Genomic DNA, 21,429 nt, shown 5'->3' on the forward strand with positions numbered 1-21,429 from the left:
TAACAACTGCACACGGTGACAAAAAAAGGTTTGCACAGCAGCCGGCACTGAGACGTGTTGAGGTGTGGTAAAGAGCTGATGTGAATATGTAACAGCAAAGGAACTGACTTTTCTTCAACATGCAAGGTGAGAAGTGGGATCTGACCCTTGGGGCTTTAGTGAATACTTCCACCTGCTGGTCTGAATTATTCATGAAACACTTCCCTAAGCTCTTCCTGTCTAACATCCAAGCTCTGGCTGCTTTAACCACTCACCTTGTTTGGTTTAACAATACATTTACAAACAACTGAAACACAAATGTCATGAAAGGTGGTAACACAGCCTTCCAAGTTTCTCATGCACTTTTGCCTTTTTGCCACAAGGTGTCAGGCTGCTCCTAACCTTGACCCCATTCCTTTCACCAAGCGTTTCATGATGGGATGGAAGGACATGGGGGAGTCTGGGACTACAGCAGAGCTTATTAAGAATGTTCCAGAGCAGGTTCAGAATTATTTAAAGGAATAATAAGATTCCTTGAGCTTCTCAAAGGGTTTCTGGAGGGATTTCAGAGCCCCCAAAGTGTATTAAAAGGGTCAGTGAACATATTACAGCCCTCCTTGAGACTGGTCCTGTGGCCCTGAAAGAGGTTTGAGGGGCTCTGGAAGGGTTCCTGCAGCTGGAATAGGCTAAATTTGAAGTAGTGAGTTTTTCATTTTCTTAAGGTTTCTTTTAGGGGGAGCTGAATGGATCAGTGAGGGGTCTCTTTTTCTTGAAGGTGTGTGGTTTCTTCACTATGTTTAAGGAGGAATTTTCTTCACTGTGTTCACTGGTTGTTAGCAGAAGGTCTCAGAGGTCCTTAGATTTTTGGAGGAACATTTGTCATTTCTAGATGAGATGTTAGGGTTCATTAAGTTCTCCTGAAGCACAATTTTCTGGAAAAACGTCAGTGAAGGTCAACAGTTTTTATCAGGGTTTCATTTAATGAAAGCAACTCATTGATTATATTATTCTGTAAAGCTACTCATCAGCTCATACTTATCTCTGTGTCAAATTAGCCAGAAAGAACTTCTCTTTTCCAAACATCGAGTTTCACCCCATCTTCTTTCTCCAATGTGCAATTTCAAGGCTCACTTATATTTTCCAGTTAGTTATTTATTGTATGGTTGAGAGGTAGGGTCTCTGGGAATGTATATGAAGGAATACCCTGTGGAGTTTCGGCTTAGTGGAAATCTGCCCTTGGGGAAAATACAAAGAGCACTGTTTCTTTTAAAGGGAACGTAAACGCAGCACGATTTTCTTGAATGTTTGAGGTCAGCGTCTGCTGTTTCTCTAACTTTATCAGCGCAGTCCTCCCATGTTCATCAGATAATGTTTCTTTGCATCCTTTCCCCGTCCAATTACAGCAAAACGCTTCAAAAGTACGGAGCAACGTGGTTGCCACGGCAACAGGATTTTCCCCACGTTGCCGCGGGTGATGTCAGCAAAGCCCCGGTTACTACTGTGCCAGCAGGCACCGGGCTCTGAGACCAACTTGCGAAACACACAAGGACAAGAAGAGTCGAGAAAGAAAGAAAAAAATTGTTCCAGGTGAAATGAGCCACTGTGTTTAAATGCTGTGTTTAAGCAAGGGCAAGAAAATCTGAACATTCAGCTCAGGCTGGCAAGTTCAGAGAGAAGATCGTCTCAAAGGCATCTCAATAACGCCACAAAAATGCGTTTAAAGGAAGATTTGGCTTCAATATCATCCATAAAAGTTTCATATCCCCGGAGAAATTAATCAGGTGAGACAGAATTTGCAAAGGAAAACATATAAATTATATATCTATATATAAAGATATATATAGATATATAATTTATGTGCAGTGTGCGCTGTTGGTCTGCTGTCCTTCTGTGAACTGATGCGCTTTCCCCCTCGTCCCTCGTATAAGGTCCAACTATTTCTTTGTCATCTGTCAGGGTTCTCTCCTCTGAACTTGTGTGAGTGCTTCTGATGTGTGTTTGGTGTCTTCTTGTTTTTGTGTTGCTTTGTTTGTTTTTCTTCAGTCGTTTTCCTTCTTTTCGTTTTTAAGACCACCCTGTACGTGTTTTCCTCCCCGTTTTGCATTCGGAAAAGTCGGGCTGGTTGCTTCTTTAGTGCTGTTGTCTTAAATACGATGTCATATGCACATAATGTAATAAGAGATTGTCTGCCCTTCGTGGTCAAAAGATAGAAATGGAAATGACTGCGTAAAAATGAGTGAGATCCACCAGAATCTGCACTTAAACATTTTGCACTTTCTGCATGAAACATAGTATCTATCTATCTATCTATCTATCTATCTATCTATCTATCTATCTATCTATCTATCTATCTATCTATCTATCTATCTATCTATCTATCTATCTATTATTTGTCCCACAACATACTTACATACCTCCATCAATAAGCCCTCTTGTCACAGTGTGAAGTCAAATATATACAGTAGCATGAAGACTGGGAGGGGAATAGAAGAAAGAGTGGGGAGGGGATTCAAATCGTCACCAAACAGACATTCATGCTTTCTCCCCCCTTTTCCTCTCTCTCTGTCTCTTTTTCTTTGTGTCCCCCCTCCCCACACTTCGTGTCTGTTGCTCTCTCTCTCTCTCTCTCTCACCTCCCTTCTCCTGTATGGAGCAGTGCCTCAGCCTACAGCTCACCAGGCATTCACTCTTACTTACCCCCCAACTCACACACACACACCACCACCACAGTTTCTCACTTCCCTCTGCTCCTCTGCTTACTGATACTTCTGCTTCCACTGCTGCCTTCCTCGCTCCCTTCCCTCTTTTCTGTAGCTCGCTCCTCATCCTCAATCCACCATGGTGAACAGATAACCGCCCCTGCCGTCCCGAGACCATGGGTGCCTGCCTCTGCAAAGGTCACAAAGGTCAGTGCCCGACTCCACCTGCTTGCTCTTCCTCATCTGTGTGTATGTCTGAGGGTTTAATCAGCCTTGAAGATAATGTGACAGCATTCACAGGCTGTTTCAGAAAGTTGCATTATGCCTTTCAGGAATAACTATGCACGTGAGGACATGGAAAATCATGGAAAATGTTTGATTTCCGATTTTGGCAGATATTCCTGAAGTTCTAACAGCAGAAAGACCACCTGAATCACATTTTGAGGCATGTTTACAATGCACTCCATCATACGAATCCAGAAACTTATTTTAAGCTGATGTCTTATCTATCCTCGAGCGAATCTGTTGAGGCTGCTTTAGAATAAAGACTCTGGGAGAAGAGGCTGATGACGAGGCTTGTGTGGATCAGTGAAGGACAATTGTAGCTGTAGGATGTCAGAGCTTCGTCAGAAGCCGATTCCAAGTTGTCGTGACTTGAAGATGTGACTTGGGTTGCAATTTATTTTCTCTCCTACTGTGTTTGCTCACTGTCTCTGCTTCTGGGGGAAATAAGTTAGTGTTCCAACGCTGCCTAGATGAAATAACAATACCTCAGCTGAATGCAGGGCCTCTTCCAGGGAGAACATAGGTAGTAATTTATGCTGTCAAAAATAAAGGTTCACTAGCATCGAAGACAGATGTGAGGTGTCTGTGATACCTCAGAACAGCAGTCTACTTAATATTTTCCCTTTATATTTTACATGACAAAATATTAACATCATACTGCAGTCTTATATATTATTTTCAGCTGGAGCGCCGAGTGCTGTTTGAAAATATTTTGTGAGACAAAGGTGACAGAGTGAGCAGCGCTTTCAAGCTGGGAGGAAAGAGAGAAGGCAGCTGTGAGGATCCAGACAAACAGATAAGAGAGCAGTGGAGGTGTGTGTTGTGTGTACGTGCACAGGTATGTGTGTATGGGAGTGAATCAGTGTGGGATTTAACCCCACAAGGACAGTGTATTGGATCAGGAATCGCAATGGGGTTTCTTGACCTGCTGATAGGATCCGATGAGGCCAGAGAGCAGATACAGCCCTGTGCACCAATGTGTGTGTGCATGTGTAAAAGTGTGCTGGCAAGTAAATGGAAGGGCATCACTAGTCACCTCTTGCTGTAGCGTTTCCATAGCAATACCCAATTGTATTGAAGGCACCTCCCGTGGGAAAACCCCTAATGTGTGAGCGTGTGTGTGCGTCTGACATTTCTAATAATGTTAATTCGCCATCGCACGGGCCTGCACTTCATTTCCTCCTGTCATTCATACGAACCTCATCACCATCAATTAGAAAGCAAACAGTGTGAGCTGGGGCCGAGCTAAATATGCAGAGAGGCTTTGGTTAAATGACTCTAACAGGATTCAGTCGTCTCCATCTCATCATTTATATATGAGGCTCACTTGACCCCTGGAAGCACATCGACACACACAAAGGAAGCTTAGACATGTATGCTCCAAGTGTAACACCAGGGTTTGTCTGTCACTCCCTACAGAGATCAGCATTCCTGTATCAACACTGCACCACCCCGAGGAGGGTCAGTCATCCCCTGCCAAGGTAAGTGGAAGCCCCCCACCCCACCATCAACTTGTCAATACGCCCTTTTAGATTTTTAATGGTAGCTTTAATGGCTGTCATTACTAGCTAAAACCTTTTTAAAACCAACAACACAGATCATAGTTTAGCTAATTATGTCCCTATGATATCATCATTAGCTGGACCAGCTCAATTTATGATGACATCTAATATGCTGGCAGCTCTTTCTATACCCGTAACACAAATGTTACAACATTCACAAATTCTCAATTATTATAAAACATTTATGTCCTGCTGTCTCTCCATTTTTGTAACCCTTTAATATTTTTATGTATGTTTTAAGGAATAATCTTCGCGTTAGCGATGTCACAGTTAGCATTTTGTAAAAAATGTATAAAACAACACATGTATTAAAACCTTCAAGTGAAATTGAGTTTAAAGGAATCTATATTAACTTTTTAATTACTGTTATGGAAATCTGAAATAAATCAATTTACAAGCAAACATGTTGGTTTTGTGAGGTTTTGATTTGCCTCTACAAAGGGAACAACAGTGGTGTATTTCTCAAAAACCACGAGTTACAGCTCATACACTAAACACTGCAACTACAGTAACTTACCCTAAACCTTTATTTCACGTGTTAAAAGTGTTGTTGAAAGCCTACCCAGTCAAACTGGTCAAATATTCAGTCATGGTAATTCCTCGATTTCTAATTTCTTCTACAATGGTAAAACAAAATGCGTGCTGCTCCAGGCAGGTTATTTTCTGAGGATAAATGACTGCTATTGTCTATCAAGGTGAAAACTGGGGACCCTGATTTGAAGAGACGAAGATTTCACTTGCTTTTGTAAAACAAAAGAGCATCTACATTTGGATGTAATGGGGAAAAATAGATTGGACCTCCAGCAGTAACATTAAGCTATCAACTCGCGTAGATTGTACAAAACTGAAATTGAACACATCCCAAAAACATGCAGCCTGTCTGTACCAAAGGAAAGAAAATCATATTGTAGAAAACTGAAATATTTTTTTCGAATGCTGACAAACGATAGGAAATCAGTAAATCGCCTTTCTGTGATGCACAAAATGTGAATGCCATTTATTGTTATACATGAAAAACCGTAATATCTGTACAAGTGGATTTGAACTGGTTTCCAGCAGTCTGGAGTGGAACCTTTATCTATGCTCTAATGTGAACAGTTTACACCATCAGCTTACTCTCAGTTCAAAAATACTAAAACCGAGAGAACACTGTTTGAAAAGTACCTCCCAAGTCTGTATTGATTGCAGCTTCTTGGGTGTAAACAGCAGACACGCTTATAATACCTTTTGTCTGCAACTTATTCAGGCTGAGTGTGATTACTGAGGGACTGTTATTGTCATTATCACCATTTTGCCAGGAAGAAAAAAAGTGGGAATAGTGTGGGTTGAGGCTCAACGTGACTGGATGCGGTTGCTAGAAGAGGGTGTATGCAAATGTTCTGTTGCATGCATATGTTTGCATCTACTGTTTTTTTGCAGTTCCCTGCCCCTGAATTAGGTCAGATGTCATAAATGTATTGATGGCAACTAGGGGTGGGTTTTTATAATCGATTCATCGATTAAAATCGATTCTGGCTTGGATAACGTAAAATCGATTCATTAAAATCCTGAATCGATTTTTTAATATAAATTTATTTTGTCCGAAATGCCAGAATCTCTGGTGACATCTCACAAAATTTCAAGAACCACCAAACAGTAAATGAGAGCAGGTACAGGGATTCTGCACATAGACTTAAACACACAGCGCGACCCGCGGATCAGAATCAGTTAGATGTAGCCTTTCTCACAGCTCGCTGATCCGGGTCCGCGCTTTGTGTTCACGCCCTTTATGCGCTGATTCTAAAGCTGTTAGTTTGATCTCTCTCCAAACAATATTGACCGAACCAGCAGCAAAAGAAGATCCAAACGCTTCACATAAACATCGTCATGAATTCACTCTGTTTTGCTTCCATTGCGATGCGCAGCTCTCTCTCTCTCCCTCTCTCCCTCCCCCCCCTCTCTCTCGAACAGTTTCGCTTTCTTCATTATTCGCTTGCTTGTTACGCACAAGTCTACTGTTGTTTACAGCGCTGTCGGCCGCTGTTTTTTTCCCTTTTACATTCTTCCGAAAAGAAAACCTCATTTCTGCTGTTCAATACTGAACAAATTTAAACTTTTTAATATTATTCAAAATGCAAAATGCTTAGCCGTGTGTCTAATAAAACCGCTGTAACGTCAGAGGTAATGTTCATTAATTAATGGTTTTCTTTCGTTTTTGATGTACTGCAGAATATTTTTATAAAATCCCAGGCCAGGAAAACCTTCATGTTTTTCTGTGTTTTATCCTCAGCTACTTTGACACAAAGGCATCTGCTGTGATGCTCACACCTTGGATAAAGTCTTGCGAGTGTCAGCTTCCTTTTTATAGATACAAAAATATGTAAATGTTCTGATCTGAATTATACTTCTGACTGTCAAAATTTCCCAGATTTAAATCGAATCGAATCGAATTAAATCGAATCGTGGATCGAATCGATTTGGGACCTTGTGAATCGGAATTGAATCGATTCTAGAAATCAGTGACGATACCCAGCCCTAATGGCAACCTAAAAGGAAGCTCAGTCCTGAGAAGTAATGAATATAAATCCCTTTTTTTATGCTATTATACTGTGTAGGATGACCAGAATCCCTCCAATGGCAGCGTATCAGATAAAACCAGTCGCTATGACATTGCAGAGCTGGCCACATCCTCTTTACTGGGTGAGACACACACACACACACACACACACACACACACACACACACACACACACACACACACACACACACACACACACACACACACACACACACACGTGTTTAGTTCATGCTGTGTTTAATTCCTGCGTGCTTCATCACGAGTCACTGTGCTTGTAACTACGGGAGATTAAAATGTCATTTCCGTCTTTCCTTACTCCCTCACACACAGTAATGCCAAGCAGCACACATATTTCCTTCATCCATGTGTATTTTTTCCTTCTCCACCTTTAACTCTGGCTTCCTGCTCCTCGTCTTCTTCCTCCTTTCCCCATCCTGTGTCTGTCTGCCTCATCTTGACTGCTTCCCCCGCTCAGTGGGGGGTTCATTATCTCGGTTAATGTGTTATGCCTTGCTGAACTTTTCCGAGTGAACGCTTCTTTATTACAGTGACAGAATAATTACGGAGGCCATGAAAACCTCATGAATGCAATAGACAAATACAGACATTCAGGAAGACGGCTGAGATGCTGGCACCTGCTTTGAGAGGCTCCGTGATATAAAAAAAAAGAATCAAAAGGCTTTTTAACATTTACTCAATCTTAATCAGTCTTCAGTCATCACTTAAATTGGCACTGTAAGTTCTGTGGACGTGGAGCTGACATCCTAACTGCTTAAATGAGATCACACTGTGCTAACGCAAATATTATTGTAACACTGTAATTGCATTTTGAATAATATTGAGCAGCCGTTGCTGCTTTTATTTTCCTTGTATGATGCTGTTTGATGAATGCGTCAGGCTGACGTGATTGTATTAAGAGCCAATGGTGCTAAAGCGCTGTTAGTAACTCTGGGAAGCTAAAGTCTTCATCAGATTGCAAAGCTGCAATAATATTGGACTGAAAAGGAAATGATGTTTTGTTATTCTTAGAAACCCCGTGTTACTAAACATGCAGTGTTTTTCTACACGTATGTTTACGCTGGTCTTTAAAATGAAATAGGCTTCGCACTATCAGAGTATGAAGGTGCTCAGTGAATTTAGTGTCATTTGAAAGGTAGTCATAATCACAACTAAACTTCAGTTTATATAATGCTGCTGATTCTTTCATCGTGGTATACAGCAGTTCTGCAGGCTATAACAGTAAATGCTGCTGCCACCTCCTAGCAGAAGCTCTTGCTTGACTGCTGTGGCTGGGTAAAGTCAATTGTAAACACCAATCTGCTTGTCCTGTCATTACTTTAGATTTAATTAAAACCATAAAACTAGAAGCATATTCTTGATAGCTTTGTGCAGTCACAGTTCATTAATGATACTGTAAAGGCCCGATCTCCTTTATCTGGACGTCTGTACAGCTAAAAGGATCTGCTCAGCAGATCTAGTGGGAGTGTGCAAAGTTAAAATAAAAAAAGATCAGAGAAGTAAGGAGGCACAATCCATGACAATGACTTAAAATCAGCGGGAAAAATGGGGCCGATAAAAGGAAATCAATATGGTTGATCTGTTAAGACCCAAACATTTTAGCCCAGCTGCAGACTGAGCAACAACTCACTGACAGGTGAATAAAGACTGTTACAACAGTCAAGTCACGAAATGAAGGCATGAATAGCCTTTTTCAAAGTCTGTCGAGCAGAGAAATAGCCTCACCTTTTAAGTACCCAGAAGCTAAAAGAGCCTAGCTTTAACAACAGCATTTATCTATTTATCAAAAGGAAAAGAGCTGCCGCCGGTCATTCTCAGGTTCTTCACAGAGGTTTTGTTTGTTTGTTTTTTAAATAGATTTTTAAAGGTCTGAGTCCAGTGGGTGTCAGGTGCTCCAAAAAATCACTTCTGTTCATTTAGCAGACATTTTAGTCTTTCTGTGTGCAATTTGAAGAACATACAAAAATTTTGAACATGCCATTTCTTTTTAATAAATATTACATTTAGTAATGCTGTCTCTACTTACAGCAATGAAAACAAGGCAAACTGCTCTGAAGGCTATTTTAGACCAGATCAGTGCAAGTGAAAATAAATGGGACAAATTTGCATGCCATCAAACCAACTCTTCTAAATGAGAAAAAGTAAACAAAGAGCACATTTGCCTACAGTTATAGATCAAAATTAATGCCCTAGGTTTTCTTGATTTCAGTTAACAAGTTTAACAAATTAAAAACTTATGAAGACTCTAGTTTAAGTTCAGTTAATGCAGATTTTTAACACAGCACTTCAACTTCGTGTTTTAAAATCTCTATTACAGTGGCTACATAAAATGTAATTGTTCATCTTGAAGCGAGCTGAATGTTCCCGGCAGTTTATTTAATACAAAGTTACAGCTTAATATACAGAATTGATGGTGGCTTTGAAGGAACATTCAGGAGCTCCCCTAAATATTGCACTTAATTTGCTGCTCCTTCCTCAGTGGCCCACCCTGGCAAGACTGTGCTATATTGGTAATAATGTAGTAAGGCTGCAGAAAAGGTAATGCTAACCCATGAACAGTGCATAGAGACATGGAGACAACATAGAGACAGGCAACAGGTCACACTCCTACATGAAATAAAACTGGAAGTTCTGTTGTTGGTGTGCCACCCCAATATTTTTAGTGGCCCCCATATGGCCATGGTATGAAAAAAGTCTGGAGGCGCCCCTGCTTGTCAGGATAGATAAGTGTGAACATGGACGTCTGTCCATTCACAGTGGCCAAATTTACATCCCTTAAGACTATAACCATGGTAAATACACAGAGCACCCCTTTGCCTGTATTTAGAGCCTTACAGAGCTGTTAGCAGGTTCATTTAATGGTAACAATGAATACTTAAATACAATGCAAAACCCACACTACAGCTCCAGATTTTAAAACCACAGTTTATTCATCTGTCTGTGTTTGCTCATAAACAAAGCACACCAGGAAGTCGTGCTTCACACAACGCAGTATATGTTTTTTGTTTTTATTTGATAAAATCACTTACTCCAGACTTATTGGTTGTTTAAGTAGTACCACTATCTTGATTGCAATAAATGAGACATTGAATCATTTATTACAGTCCCCAAGGAATTTCAGATTATTATTGATATGCTTGTTGCCTCTGACATGCTGAACATGGCTAAATGTTTCATTTATCATCTCATTTCCTGTCTTATTTTAGCAGTGACTCATTTTTAACAGCAAAGTGACTCTTACATATTTTCTGTCAGTTTCATTTTTATGACTGCTTGCTTTGTTTCCACAATCACCTCTACTGAAGCTGCCCTTGTTGTGCAATAATATATGTGTTTAAGGACAATTTATAGAGTTAAAAAAAAAACTCAAGCAAAAAAGCATTGGTTGAAAATGTTGGTTTGCATGAACCATTCAATATTTTAAAAGGAATGCCAGCTCTACACCAATTTAAAGCTTGTGTATGTGTGTATCAAATGACTTTGAATGTGGGATCAAAAACAGAGCAAAAAGCATAGTTAGCAAACGGATTTGAGCAGCCATTCGGCTACGGTAAATGATAAAGGGGAGACATTAGTGGAGAAAATAGCTGGCGACAAGCAAACCAGTCGTGGAAATGGCTGAAAGCAGACTCTTAAAAGCTATGTGGGGTTTTTTAAATCATAAAAGCATCCCGGTCCTATCCTTTGTTAGGTAGGTACTTTCAGCTGCCCCCTTATTTCCCATGAGGTCACCACAGCAGATGGATTGGTATATTTGATTTGACACATATTACACCAGATGCCCTTCCTCACACAACCCTGCCATTTATCCAGACTTGGAACTTAGGACACTAGGAACACATTAACTTGTGACCCCCTAAGGGTCGACATGCGGGTTCTCAAACAAGGGATGTTTTGCATATTAGACCTATGTGTTAACTACTGCAACATGGAGCCACTGGACCGTAGCCTTTAGTTCGTGTACCACAGACCTCTTAACAATCTGGGTTTGTTTTGACTTTGAAATAGCTCACACAGTCACTATATTCAAACCCAGTAATGGCATAATTCCTCTGAAGTTGTGAAGATAAATCTAATACATCAAATGTGTCTCTAAGGGTCTCCTTTGAATTCAGTCCTTGAACTCTTATTTGATTGATCTGATTGGCTGATCTTACGTAGAAGCAACCAAGCAAATGTAAAACTTGACATGCTAATCCTCTCTTAGCTATGTGCTTAGCTATCAAACTGTTTCAACTACCCAGCTCATATATCAGCTTGTTTGTTTGTTTCATTTACGATGAGCTTCTCCTTTTAGCTGTTCCCTTCTTTCTACAGCAGTCCATCTCAGCCTATCCCTAGGATCCACCTCTCTCACATTAATATCCTCCTTCTCTACATCCATGAATCTTCTCTGTGGTATTCCTCTTTTCCTCCTGTCTGGAAGCTCCATATCCAATATCCTCTGTCCAGCATATCCACCATCCATCCTCTGTACCTCTGAGCCTGCTAGCCCTTCACCTCAGCTACGTTTTTGGTCTCTACCAGGTCTTGAGGGAATTTTTTTTCTCTTTAATTGCCGACTGCCTAGCTAAAGGCTAATCACCATTTAACCAAGCCTCTGCATGCCCTCCTTCAGTACATCAGTACATCCACGACTGGTCTCTGTCTGCATTTAAAAACTATAAATCAACTGATTCAGTTCTTATATATCCCAGTTCACTCCGTTAGCATAAATGTCAATCATACAGTATAACCTTATTGTTCTTACAGCTTTACAGAATGGCATAAAATAATGAGAAAAAATCTTTTCCTGTTTAAAGAAATATAAATGAATTTTTTGTGTCTGCTGTTATTGTCAGGATCCATATGGCTCCAGTAATCCTAACAGGCAAGCTGGGTATAGGGTGAGATGCTAAACTAAAGGCAAAGAAGGACAATATCACTGTCTTTTGTGCTCCACTCACAACTGCTTAATAGGCTCATTGCTTTCAACGCCCAGCAATAATTGAGGCTGACTCAGACAAGCATATGTTTCAGAAGTTTTCAAAAAGACTTCTGTGATAAGGAGAATTATCTGAAACAATAAAAGCGAGGATGACAAAAATAACATCTTGAAAAAGCCCTTTCAGTTAACTGTGCAAACTCATGAAAATGTTTTACTTCTCTTCACACAGACAATGCAAATGTGACATTTCGTAGTTTTTTTTTGTCTTTTTTTTTTTCAGAAACATAATAACAGGCCTCTATAGAGGCATGCAGCAGCACAGTCAGTAGCTCCAAACAGCACACTGTGCATCAGCCTCCCATGGACCTGGCGGTCCCTTAAACACTGTTTCTTGTCTGCACTGTACCTACAGATTAACAGCGAAAATCATGCCTGGCTTACTTCTGCCCACTGCGTTCTGGGAACAAATAGGCTGAGCTATGTCAGCCTATTATGATTTAGTCCGTTTCATAACGCAGTGTTGACAGTTAGTGCAAAATACCCCGTTTGGAAAACAGATGGGATTTTATTGCTGTGTGCACATAACATAAATGGATGCAAATATAGCTTTTCCCACATCAACAGTCAGCCAGAAAAGAGCCGCAAAAAAGAGTCGTCACTGTGTGAACGCAGCATGAGACGGAAGTGGGTGTCACAGTGTACAACAAAACGCTGAGAAGTAGGTGTTGAGCTCAGAAGGGAAAGAAGAAAAAGTGATACCAATGTTTTTTTTTTTTTTCAGCTTGAACCCAGATGTCCAGCACATTCGGATCCCTTATCTTATTTACACCATTTCTCAATCCTCAAAGTCACCTTTTGATTTCTAATCCTTGGTTTTCCTCTAAGCTTCTGTAGTCTTAACATTTCTGCTTTTTCCATAAATTCATCTCTTTTTTTGACCTTTACCTTTTCAACCTTTCCTTTGTTTGTCCTTTGTCAATTTGACTTTAACTCGTCCTTTCAACTTTTGTCTCCTTTGATTAAATTAAACAATGGATCCTTTGAGGTTTTGCCCGGTGATTCCGCAGTTTATGAATAACACATTAGCGTAGAGATACGGGAACACGGAGACTTGATATTGCTTGACAAGACTCCATTCAGGGCAATATTCAAAGACCCGAGGGAAATGCACCTGATTTGTGGGATCCTTCTGGTTAAGCTAACAATTATGATGTCTAACTACAAAGGAGTCCAAACAGACTGAAATGATCTAATAAAATGATAAATGTCACACAGTTTTTGTTTCAGTGGTTTTCTAAGTGAGACTCATACAATATTGTTAAAGTGCTGAGAGTTATAAACAAGAACTGCCTGAGGCGTGCAATGCTCTCATTTCTGTTCTGTCCAGTTTCGTTTCTGTTAGGTGAGGCTGTGTGCAGACAGGAATAGGACCCAAGGTGCAGACTCCGGAGACAGTTGTGAACTCAAAAAGGCTTTAATTAGGTACTCAAAAATATAACATAACTAAAAAACTCAAAACAAACTTAAACTGGAGGAATGACAGAACACACAGCTAGGAAAACGGTAGATCGCGACACGGACACAGAGAAACACTGGGCTTAAATACACAGAGGGAGCAATCAAGGAATGGGTAACAGGAGGGAAACACAGCTGGGGCAAATCAGGCCTAACGAGACAAGAGGAAGCAAAACCAGACACATTAACATCAGACATGGACTTTCAAAGTAAAACAGGAAACACATAACACAGACTGAACAAAGACACAGACTCGCACGCACTGCAACAGAGGGAACAGAGACGTGGGACCAGGGCAGACACAGACACTGACTGGACATGGGGATATAGCCACTAAGGACACACAGAGACGCGAACTAGACAAGGGGATACAGCTGACAGGGGAGACAGAGCAGCTAGAGAAGACAGAGACATAAACTATAAGACAGAACTCAAAGAAACCAAAGACTAGAAAGTATAAATAATATAATAAACTCAAAACCCCTGGGTCAACGACCCAGGCATCCTAACAGTACCCCCCCCCCTTAAGGGCTGGCTTCCAGACAGCCCAAACCAAAGCATCAAAACAAAAAAAAAAACCAAAAAAAAAAAAACCAACCCAACCAGGGTGGGCGGCGGGGGAAACAGGATGGAGGGCTCGAAACAAACCAAACAAGGAGCCAGAAACAAAAAAAAACAAACAACGGAGCCTGGAAAGCAACAGAACAAAACACAGGAACAAAGTCCAAAACAACAGCACCAAGGCCCAGGCATAGTCCAAAAGCAAACAAACAAAAGAGCTCACGAAAGGCGCAGAGGCCCAGGCAATAGTCTCAAAAAAGTTCAGGGGGCCGGCCCGGAGGCTAACGGCACAACAGTCCAAACCTGGGCAGGTCAGGGGGGCGGACCGGAGGCTGATGGTCCAAGAGCCCAGAAAACAGGTCAGGAGGCCGGCCGGGCGGGAGGCAACGGTGGCGACGGAGCAGATCAGGAGGCCGGCCGGGCGGGAGGCACCGACGGCGACGTAGTTCAGGGGGCCGTCCATGACGGCAATGACGTTCAGTCATCGGCCGGACAGGACGAGCAGGACGAGCAGGCCGGACAAGATGTGCAGGAACAGACAGCATGGAGACCTCAGGAGCGGACGAAGCTGAACACTCGGAGGCCGGACCAGGCGGAGCTGCAGACTCGGAGGCCGGACCAGGCGGTGGAGCCGGTGGTGGCTGAACGGCCTCGCCAGAACCATCAGCAGACACTGGGACGTGCTGGCTGGGTCCTCCCGGACCCCCAGCTGACAAGGCAAGAGGCTGAACGGGCCCCTCGGACCCTCCAGGGGAAACAGGTGGCTGAACGGGCCCCTCGGACCCTCCAGGGGAAACAGGTGGCTGAACGGGCCCCCCCTCGGACCCTCCAGGGGAAACAGGTGGCTGAACGGGCCCCCCCTCGGACCCTCCAGCGGGGACGGGTGGCTGAACGGGCCCCCCCTCGGACCCTCCAGCGGGGACGGGTGGCTGAACGGGCCCCCCCTCGGACCCTCCAGCGGGGACGGGTGGCTGAACGGGCCCCTCGGACCCTCCAGCGGAGACAGGAGGCTGAACGGGCCCCTCGGACCCTCCAGCGGGGACGGGTGGCTGAACGGGCCCCCCCTCGGATCCTCCAGCAGGAAGAGACGGCTGAACGGGCCCCTCGGACCCTCCAGCGGAGACAGGAGGCTGAACGGGCCCCTCGGACCCTCCAGCGGAGACAGGAGGCTGAACGGGCCCCTCGGACCCTCCAGCAGGAAGAGACGGCTGAACGGGCCCCTCGGACCCTCCAGCAGGAAGAGACGGCTGAACGGGCCCCTCGGACCCTCCAGCGGAGACAGACGGCTGAACAGGCCCCTCGGACCCTCCAGCAGGAAGAGACGGCTGAACGGGCCCCTCGGACCCTCCAGCGGAGACAGACGGCTGAACGGGCCCCTCGGACCCTCCAGCGGGAACAGACGGCTGAGCAGCTAAGTGACCCCGTGGCTGAGCAGCTGATGCAAAAAATATAGCCCCAGAATAAATAGTCCCATGGCCCGAAGAAAAAGAAAAAGTGTCCCTTTTGCTCACCACAGCCGGTTGTTTTGACATCCCGGGGTCCAGCTGTGGGGTGACACGCCGGTGGTGCGGCCGCCGCTTCCTCCTCGGTGATGGCTCCAATGGGCCGGGCAACTCCAAGTCCGGCGGGCTGGGCAGCACATCTTTCTCCGAGTTGGGTAGGTGAGCGGTAGCAACAGGGGGATGCAGATCAAGCTCATTAAGGAAAAACTCCTGTATGAGTGGGTGAAGTGAGTCCAAAAGCCAGGGGAGACCAGAAACCAGTCGCTGTAGCCGGTTCGCTACAGCACGCTGAAATTCCTCCCCAGAATGATTCAGCCACAGGTCACATAATTTATCCACTGAATAAATTATATCCTCCCTGAGCTCTTCAGACGGGGCGAGTGCTGCTGGGTCCATGTACTGGTCGCGATCTTCTGTTAGGTGAGGCTGTGTGCAGACAGGAATAGGACCCAAGGTGCAGACTCCGGAGACAGTTGTGAACTCAAAAAGGCTTTAATTAGGTACTCAAAAATATAACATAACTTAAAAAACTCAAAACAAACTTAAACTGGAGGAACACACAGCTAGGAAAACGGTAGATCGCGACACGGACACAGAGAAACACTGGGCTTAAATACACAGAGGGAGCAATCAAGGAATGGGTAACAGGAGGGAAACACAGCTGGGGCAAATCAGGCCTAACGAGACAAGGGGAAGCAAAACCAGACACATTAACATCAGACATGGACTTTCAAAGTAAAACAGGAAACACATAACACAGACTGAACAAAGACACAGACTCGCACGCACTGCAACAGAGGGAACAGAGACGTGGGACCAGGGCAGACACAGACACTGACTGGACATGGGGATATAGCCACTAAGGACACACAGAGACGCGAACTAGACAAGGGGATACAGCTGACAGGGGAGACAGAGCAGCTAGAGAAGACAGAGACATAAACTATAAGACAGAACTCAAAGAAACCAAAGACTAGAAAGTATAAATAATATAATAAACTCAAAACCCCTGGGTCAACGACCCAGGCATCCTAACAGTTTCAGTGGCTCGCTACATAAGAAGGCAGCAGTAGAAGTTCTTCTTTTCATGGTTCATGTTATGCAAATCAAGAATAAATGCTCACCCTCAAGCCTGAATTATGCAAAGCTGTAGAATTTCATGTCAAACAACAACCATCTCATTATAGTTCACCTTTCTCTTGCCCTCTATTAGATTTCACATGCTTCGTTTCTCGCTGTTTTCATCTCTTTCCTACTCTACATCATTTTCATGGAGCTATTTCATCTTTACATTGCCTTCCCCTCAATTACTTTCTCTTATTCCTTCGTTACCACACTTACTGCATGCTCCATCTTTTCACCCCGGACAACCAAAATCTAATCTTGAGCTTCATCCCTTCTTGTCCTCCTTCCATTATTTAGGTCTGGTGGCCACAATAAAGGAACACATCACCAAGCCGACGGCAATGGCCCAGGGGCGAGTTGCGCACCTGATTGAATGGAAGGGTTGGGGTGGATGCGGTGAAGCCAGGGGAGGCGGAGGTGGATGGAGCGGGGCCTGGGGTAGAGGAGGCGGCGCCTGGGGGGGCATGGAGGCCGAGCTGCAGGAAGACGAACAGCTTTATTCCCAAATGACGGACGAGTTCAAAGAAGCTCGCTTCGCTGCAGGTGAGGCAGACGGATGAGTTTCATAGGAGGAAAAACAAGATGTTTTCTGTGGAGATAAAACAATGCTGTGATCCCTCCCAACATTGTTTTTGTGTGATTGGTTTGTGCCGAGGGAGCATCTACAAAAATCAATAACCTTTAGAACGTCTGATGACGGTGACTCAAACCTCGTGCACTTATTGAATTTCCCTCTTTTCTTTTTTTTTGTCTTGTGGTGCTTTAAGAAAAACAACTGATCGACTTCTGAGAAGCGCAGCACGAAATGTGTTTGTTTGACTTGTGTCTCGCAGGTGTTGCGGAGCAGTTTGCCCTGGCTGAGGCAGCCATGAACGTGTGGTCCATGAGCGACAACACAGAGCAGCCGTCCACCAGCTTACAAGGTTGGTGTCTCCTTTATCGGCATTTCATTTTTGTTTTTCATGCTGCGAACGTGGCCGATCCATTGTGTCTGAATACAAATGAACCAAATGCATTCATTTCTTTTATAACGGTCTCCGTCTGGGTTTGATTAATTATTATCCCAAAGTCATAATTTTACCTTCAAGTCGTTGCTTTAATATAGACAATGGATTTTATTTGCAGACAGACATAAAAGATAAAAGAATGAATTTGTCTTTCACAACATACCTGATTTATAGCTGCATAGTGATGTAAGCTGCTCTGTTGTCTTCTTTATTTTGTTACTGCTGCTTTGGCATGGAGATTAATCTGTCCTCTATTAAATAAGAGCCATGAAAGAATCCAACTGACTGACAGTTACTTTACTTGACATCAAACGTCATCAGTGTGTCAGGATTTATTTTGTCTAGTAGTGGTAGAGATCTCAGAGGAACTGTTTATGCATGGTATTGGTTTTGTTGATATCTCACGTGTTGTTGTTCAGCCGAGGTTGTATTTATGTAGTTTGGATTATTTTTTGTGATGTTCTTACACATAAAACCTTAGAACAAAAAGAGGACGTGCTTTCTGTTTAGCATGACTCTTTGTCTTTTTTCTGTTAGCTGTTTTGTAAGGAAATAAAAAAAAACTTACTGCCTAAAATTCCAACTTAAAGGAAACTTCACCAACTGAAACGTCTCCTAATTGTCACAGTATGGAGTCATGCTTTGTTCCAGTTAGTTTCTGGTTACATTTTGGTGATTTCTAGGTCTTAGGTTTCAAAGATTCAAGATTCAAAGTGTTTATTGTCATGTGTACAGAAGAAAGAGCATTTCTCTGTGCAATGAAATTCTTCCTTTGCTGTCCATACACAAATGCCAAATTAGGTAGGGTCGAAGGAACGAGATAAATAAGGATAAGAATAAGACAAGGTATTAAGATAAATAAGGTTAAAAAAATAGTGAAAGATAAATCAGTACAAAATAAGTAATTGAAGACAAGTGAGGTATGGAGTTGTTAATGTAAAAGGATGTACAAAGGAGCTTAATGTGAACGATGAACTTAGTGTGCAAATTGTTCTGATGTGCAAATTGCGGTTGAGGTAGTTTAGCTGTTCAGGAGTCTGACAGCAGTGGGGAAGAAGGAGTTGTTGAGTCGAGGTGTTCTGGATTTCACACTTCTAAACAGTCCGTGCGAACAGTCCGTGTTGAGGGGTGTGTGGGGTCTCTAAGGATGGAGGCAGCTCTCCTCTGGACTCTGTGATGGTAGATGCTCTGCAGAGAGGGCAGCGGGGTCCTGGTGATCTTCTCTGCAGTTCTTGGCCGACATCTCAAATTTCCTCAGCCTTTCCTTAGGTTTGTTCCCGTGCCTCCCACGTTTAGAGTGTAATGATTCAGTGTAGGTTTGGTTCTGTCTTCATGTTCATTCATCTGTTTCCCGGTCACATCTTTTGCTCCCTCTCTTCCTTATGTTCCGTCAATCTGCGTCTCAGTGTGAGTCTCTGGTTTCCTGTTTTATGGTGATAGTTCTGTGTGAGTGTATTTTGTTTTGCTTCCTCCCTGACTCGTCATGTCTGATTAGGTTCAGCTGTGTCTTCCTTCTGTTGTGTATTCTCTGGTTACCCTTTGTGTATATAGTGTGTGTCTTCTGCTTTGTTCCCCGTCAGTTTGTCTGTTAACTTTCCCATATCTCCCCGTGTTCCAAGTTCCTCATGTCTCAGGTATTCATGTGTTCCTGGTGTTCCTGGTTTTCGTGTATTTGGTTTTCCCACTTTAGGATTTTGTGATTAGTTTCTCATTCATCTGGTTTTTCATGTCTGGTTCCTGTTCTGTTTTTCAGCTTCAATAAAAGTTATGTCTTTTGTTATAATCCAGTTCAATTTCCACATTCCATGTAAAGACCTTCTTAAACAATCACAGCAACCTGTGATGACTCACTTGTTTGTGAAATCCAGATACTTTTTTTCCTTTTGTTTTTACAAAGCTACCATCTGACTGATACTGATACCCCTCCACAGCAGCACAGAGCCACTACCTGTCTCAGTTCCTGCTTGATGGTGGAAGCGTTGGCGTCCCTCAGCATCTGTACAGCATTCACACCCAGGTGTATGGCAACAACACTGCAGTCAACCTGATCCCCCCTCCACCACCACGAATCAGCTCCGCTTCCCTGATGTCCAACGCCCAGGACAGAGATCATCCTATTCAGGACAGAAGCACTGTGATTGCAGAAGCCGCTGTCCGCCACGTAGACAGCAGCTCCTTATCCGAGGACGATGTTTTTTACAACTAGGCTGTAAAAAAAGAAGTCTTGATGGCAATCTCTAAAATGAGCCTCGGTGTAAGGAGTCTCAACCACCAGCATCGAGCGAGAGGAGAAGTAAAGGCAGACATTTAAGAGGCGACTCTGTAAATGGCTTTTCTGAAAAGGTTCAGAAGACTCCGGATAGTATTTTCTTGAGAGCTAAGGCATATAGTTTTGTGAATGTACATAGTTCAACTGTGACATTAAAAAAAACATTTTTTATTCCATGTACATGAAGTAGTTATATAGAGCTGAACAGTCAAATGAAATATGCTGTAAATACCTTGTTATAAAGTATGTTTTAATATATGTGATGAACAAGGCTGTCTTGTTTGTGTCGTGGTCTCTTTTCTTCTAACAGGTGAACTGAAGGAAAAGGTTTCGCTTATAAATTAAGGATTTCTCGTGTGAATAGAGAGGTGACGTAAGCACACATCCAATTATCCGAGTTTCAGCCGTGATTAGCCATAATTCACACTTTCCTGTCTGCGAGCTGAGAGCAGATGCAGGGAGCGGTGAGAGACGAGGAGAGCGTAGAAAAAACCGAGTGAGAAGAACACAGAATATACTGTGCAGCCGGTGTGTGTTTGAGAGGGAGAGAAGGGAGAGGAGAAAGGTGGTGTTGCTGTTTCCTGTCATGATGTTCTTTTAGCACAAGCTTACACAAAGTGAAGCTTTGCCGCGCGGCGTGCTGTGGCTATTCTGTTACCTCAGTGGCTGTGCACGGCTAGTGTGATCGCATCCATCAACAAAGTCTTTAAGGAGTTTATTTATTACTGCAGTGCAGCAGCATCTAAAGTTAAATGTGACGCAGCTGAATGAAAGGTCACAAGTGTATGTTAGCAAGAGAAAAGTAAACAGAGGCTGTTTTTCAAAAGAGGGCCTCGGTCTAACAGTAGGACAAGGATAAAAAAAATAAGTCCGAGATGGCAGCGTCCTGCAAAAGAAGAAGAGCGACTCCTCTGGGAGCTTATGTTTGACCACCAAACGTCTGCGACTGTGGCTGCTTTCGTTCATCGCAATCAGATTACCCATGTGCTAACTTGAAATGAATGGACAGCAAAATTGTTGGCTTGGGTTGATGATTTGGAATTGAATGCATGAGCAACTGAAAGGCTTCCAAGGGGGTTTTGGAAGTGGAGCCACTCAGACTCAGATCACAACAGAATTTAATGCACCAGTGGCCTGCAATTACCACTTGCGGCCACAGAGGCTCCTGAAAGCCAAAAAGTAATTTATTGCTTCAAAGAATTTCTTAAAGGATGACTCCAGTTTATTCATGTTTGCCGCTGGAGCTTGTTATTTTCTGCCCTTGTTCTCAACAATTACTTACATAGTTATTACACTGTCAGCATAACTGAAGAATGCCAGTGTCTTTTCCTTGTGGTAACTCTAGGAAGGATGTCCAAGTCACGAACTGTTACATTCAACACATAGCAGCTATAATTTTAAATTCAGGGGGCCTTCAGTGGGC

The 21,429-nt window shown here is 43.1% G+C and overlaps 1 protein-coding gene across 3 annotated transcripts; it reads left to right on the top strand.

Moving 5' to 3' along the window:
• Positions 1–1,389: 1,389 nt before the first annotated feature.
• On the top strand, positions 1,390–20,206 carry fam131c (family with sequence similarity 131 member C). 3 transcript variants are annotated; one of them, XM_080899599.1, is made up of 7 exons: positions 1,390–1,760; positions 2,636–2,885; positions 4,383–4,444; positions 7,120–7,204; positions 17,028–17,273; positions 17,564–17,653; positions 19,669–20,206. In XM_080899599.1, the coding sequence occupies exons 2-7, from the start codon at positions 2,855–2,857 to the stop codon at positions 19,941–19,943; spliced, it is 789 nt and encodes a 262-aa protein (XP_080755725.1). In that variant the 5' UTR covers positions 1,390–1,760; positions 2,636–2,854; the 3' UTR covers positions 19,944–20,206. The 3 variants fall into 3 exon arrangements, with proteins under 3 accessions (XP_080755725.1, XP_080755727.1, XP_080755726.1); XM_080899601.1 differs by having other exon boundaries at positions 19,672–20,206; XM_080899600.1 differs by lacking the exon at positions 1,390–1,760 and having other exon boundaries at positions 2,619–2,885.
• The last annotated feature ends 1,223 nt before the right edge of the window (positions 20,207–21,429 follow it).

The sequence above is a fragment of the Rhamphochromis sp. 'chilingali' genome (assembly GCF_963969265.1).
Source record: "Rhamphochromis sp. 'chilingali' genome assembly, chromosome: 12".
NCBI lineage: Eukaryota > Metazoa > Chordata > Actinopteri > Cichliformes > Cichlidae > Rhamphochromis > Rhamphochromis sp. 'chilingali'.

Excerpts from the sequence above, each read along its gene's own strand:
- fam131c (XM_080899599.1), top strand. The coding sequence starts at position 2,855 with ATGGGTGCCTGCCTCTGCAAAGGTCACAAAG. Across the intron at positions 7,205-17,027 it reads GGCCACATCCTCTTTACTGG|GTCTGGTGGCCACAATAAAG; the intron begins GTGAGACACACA and ends TCCATTATTTAG. Across the intron at positions 17,274-17,563 it reads AGAAGCTCGCTTCGCTGCAG|GTGTTGCGGAGCAGTTTGCC; the intron begins GTGAGGCAGACG and ends TGTGTCTCGCAG.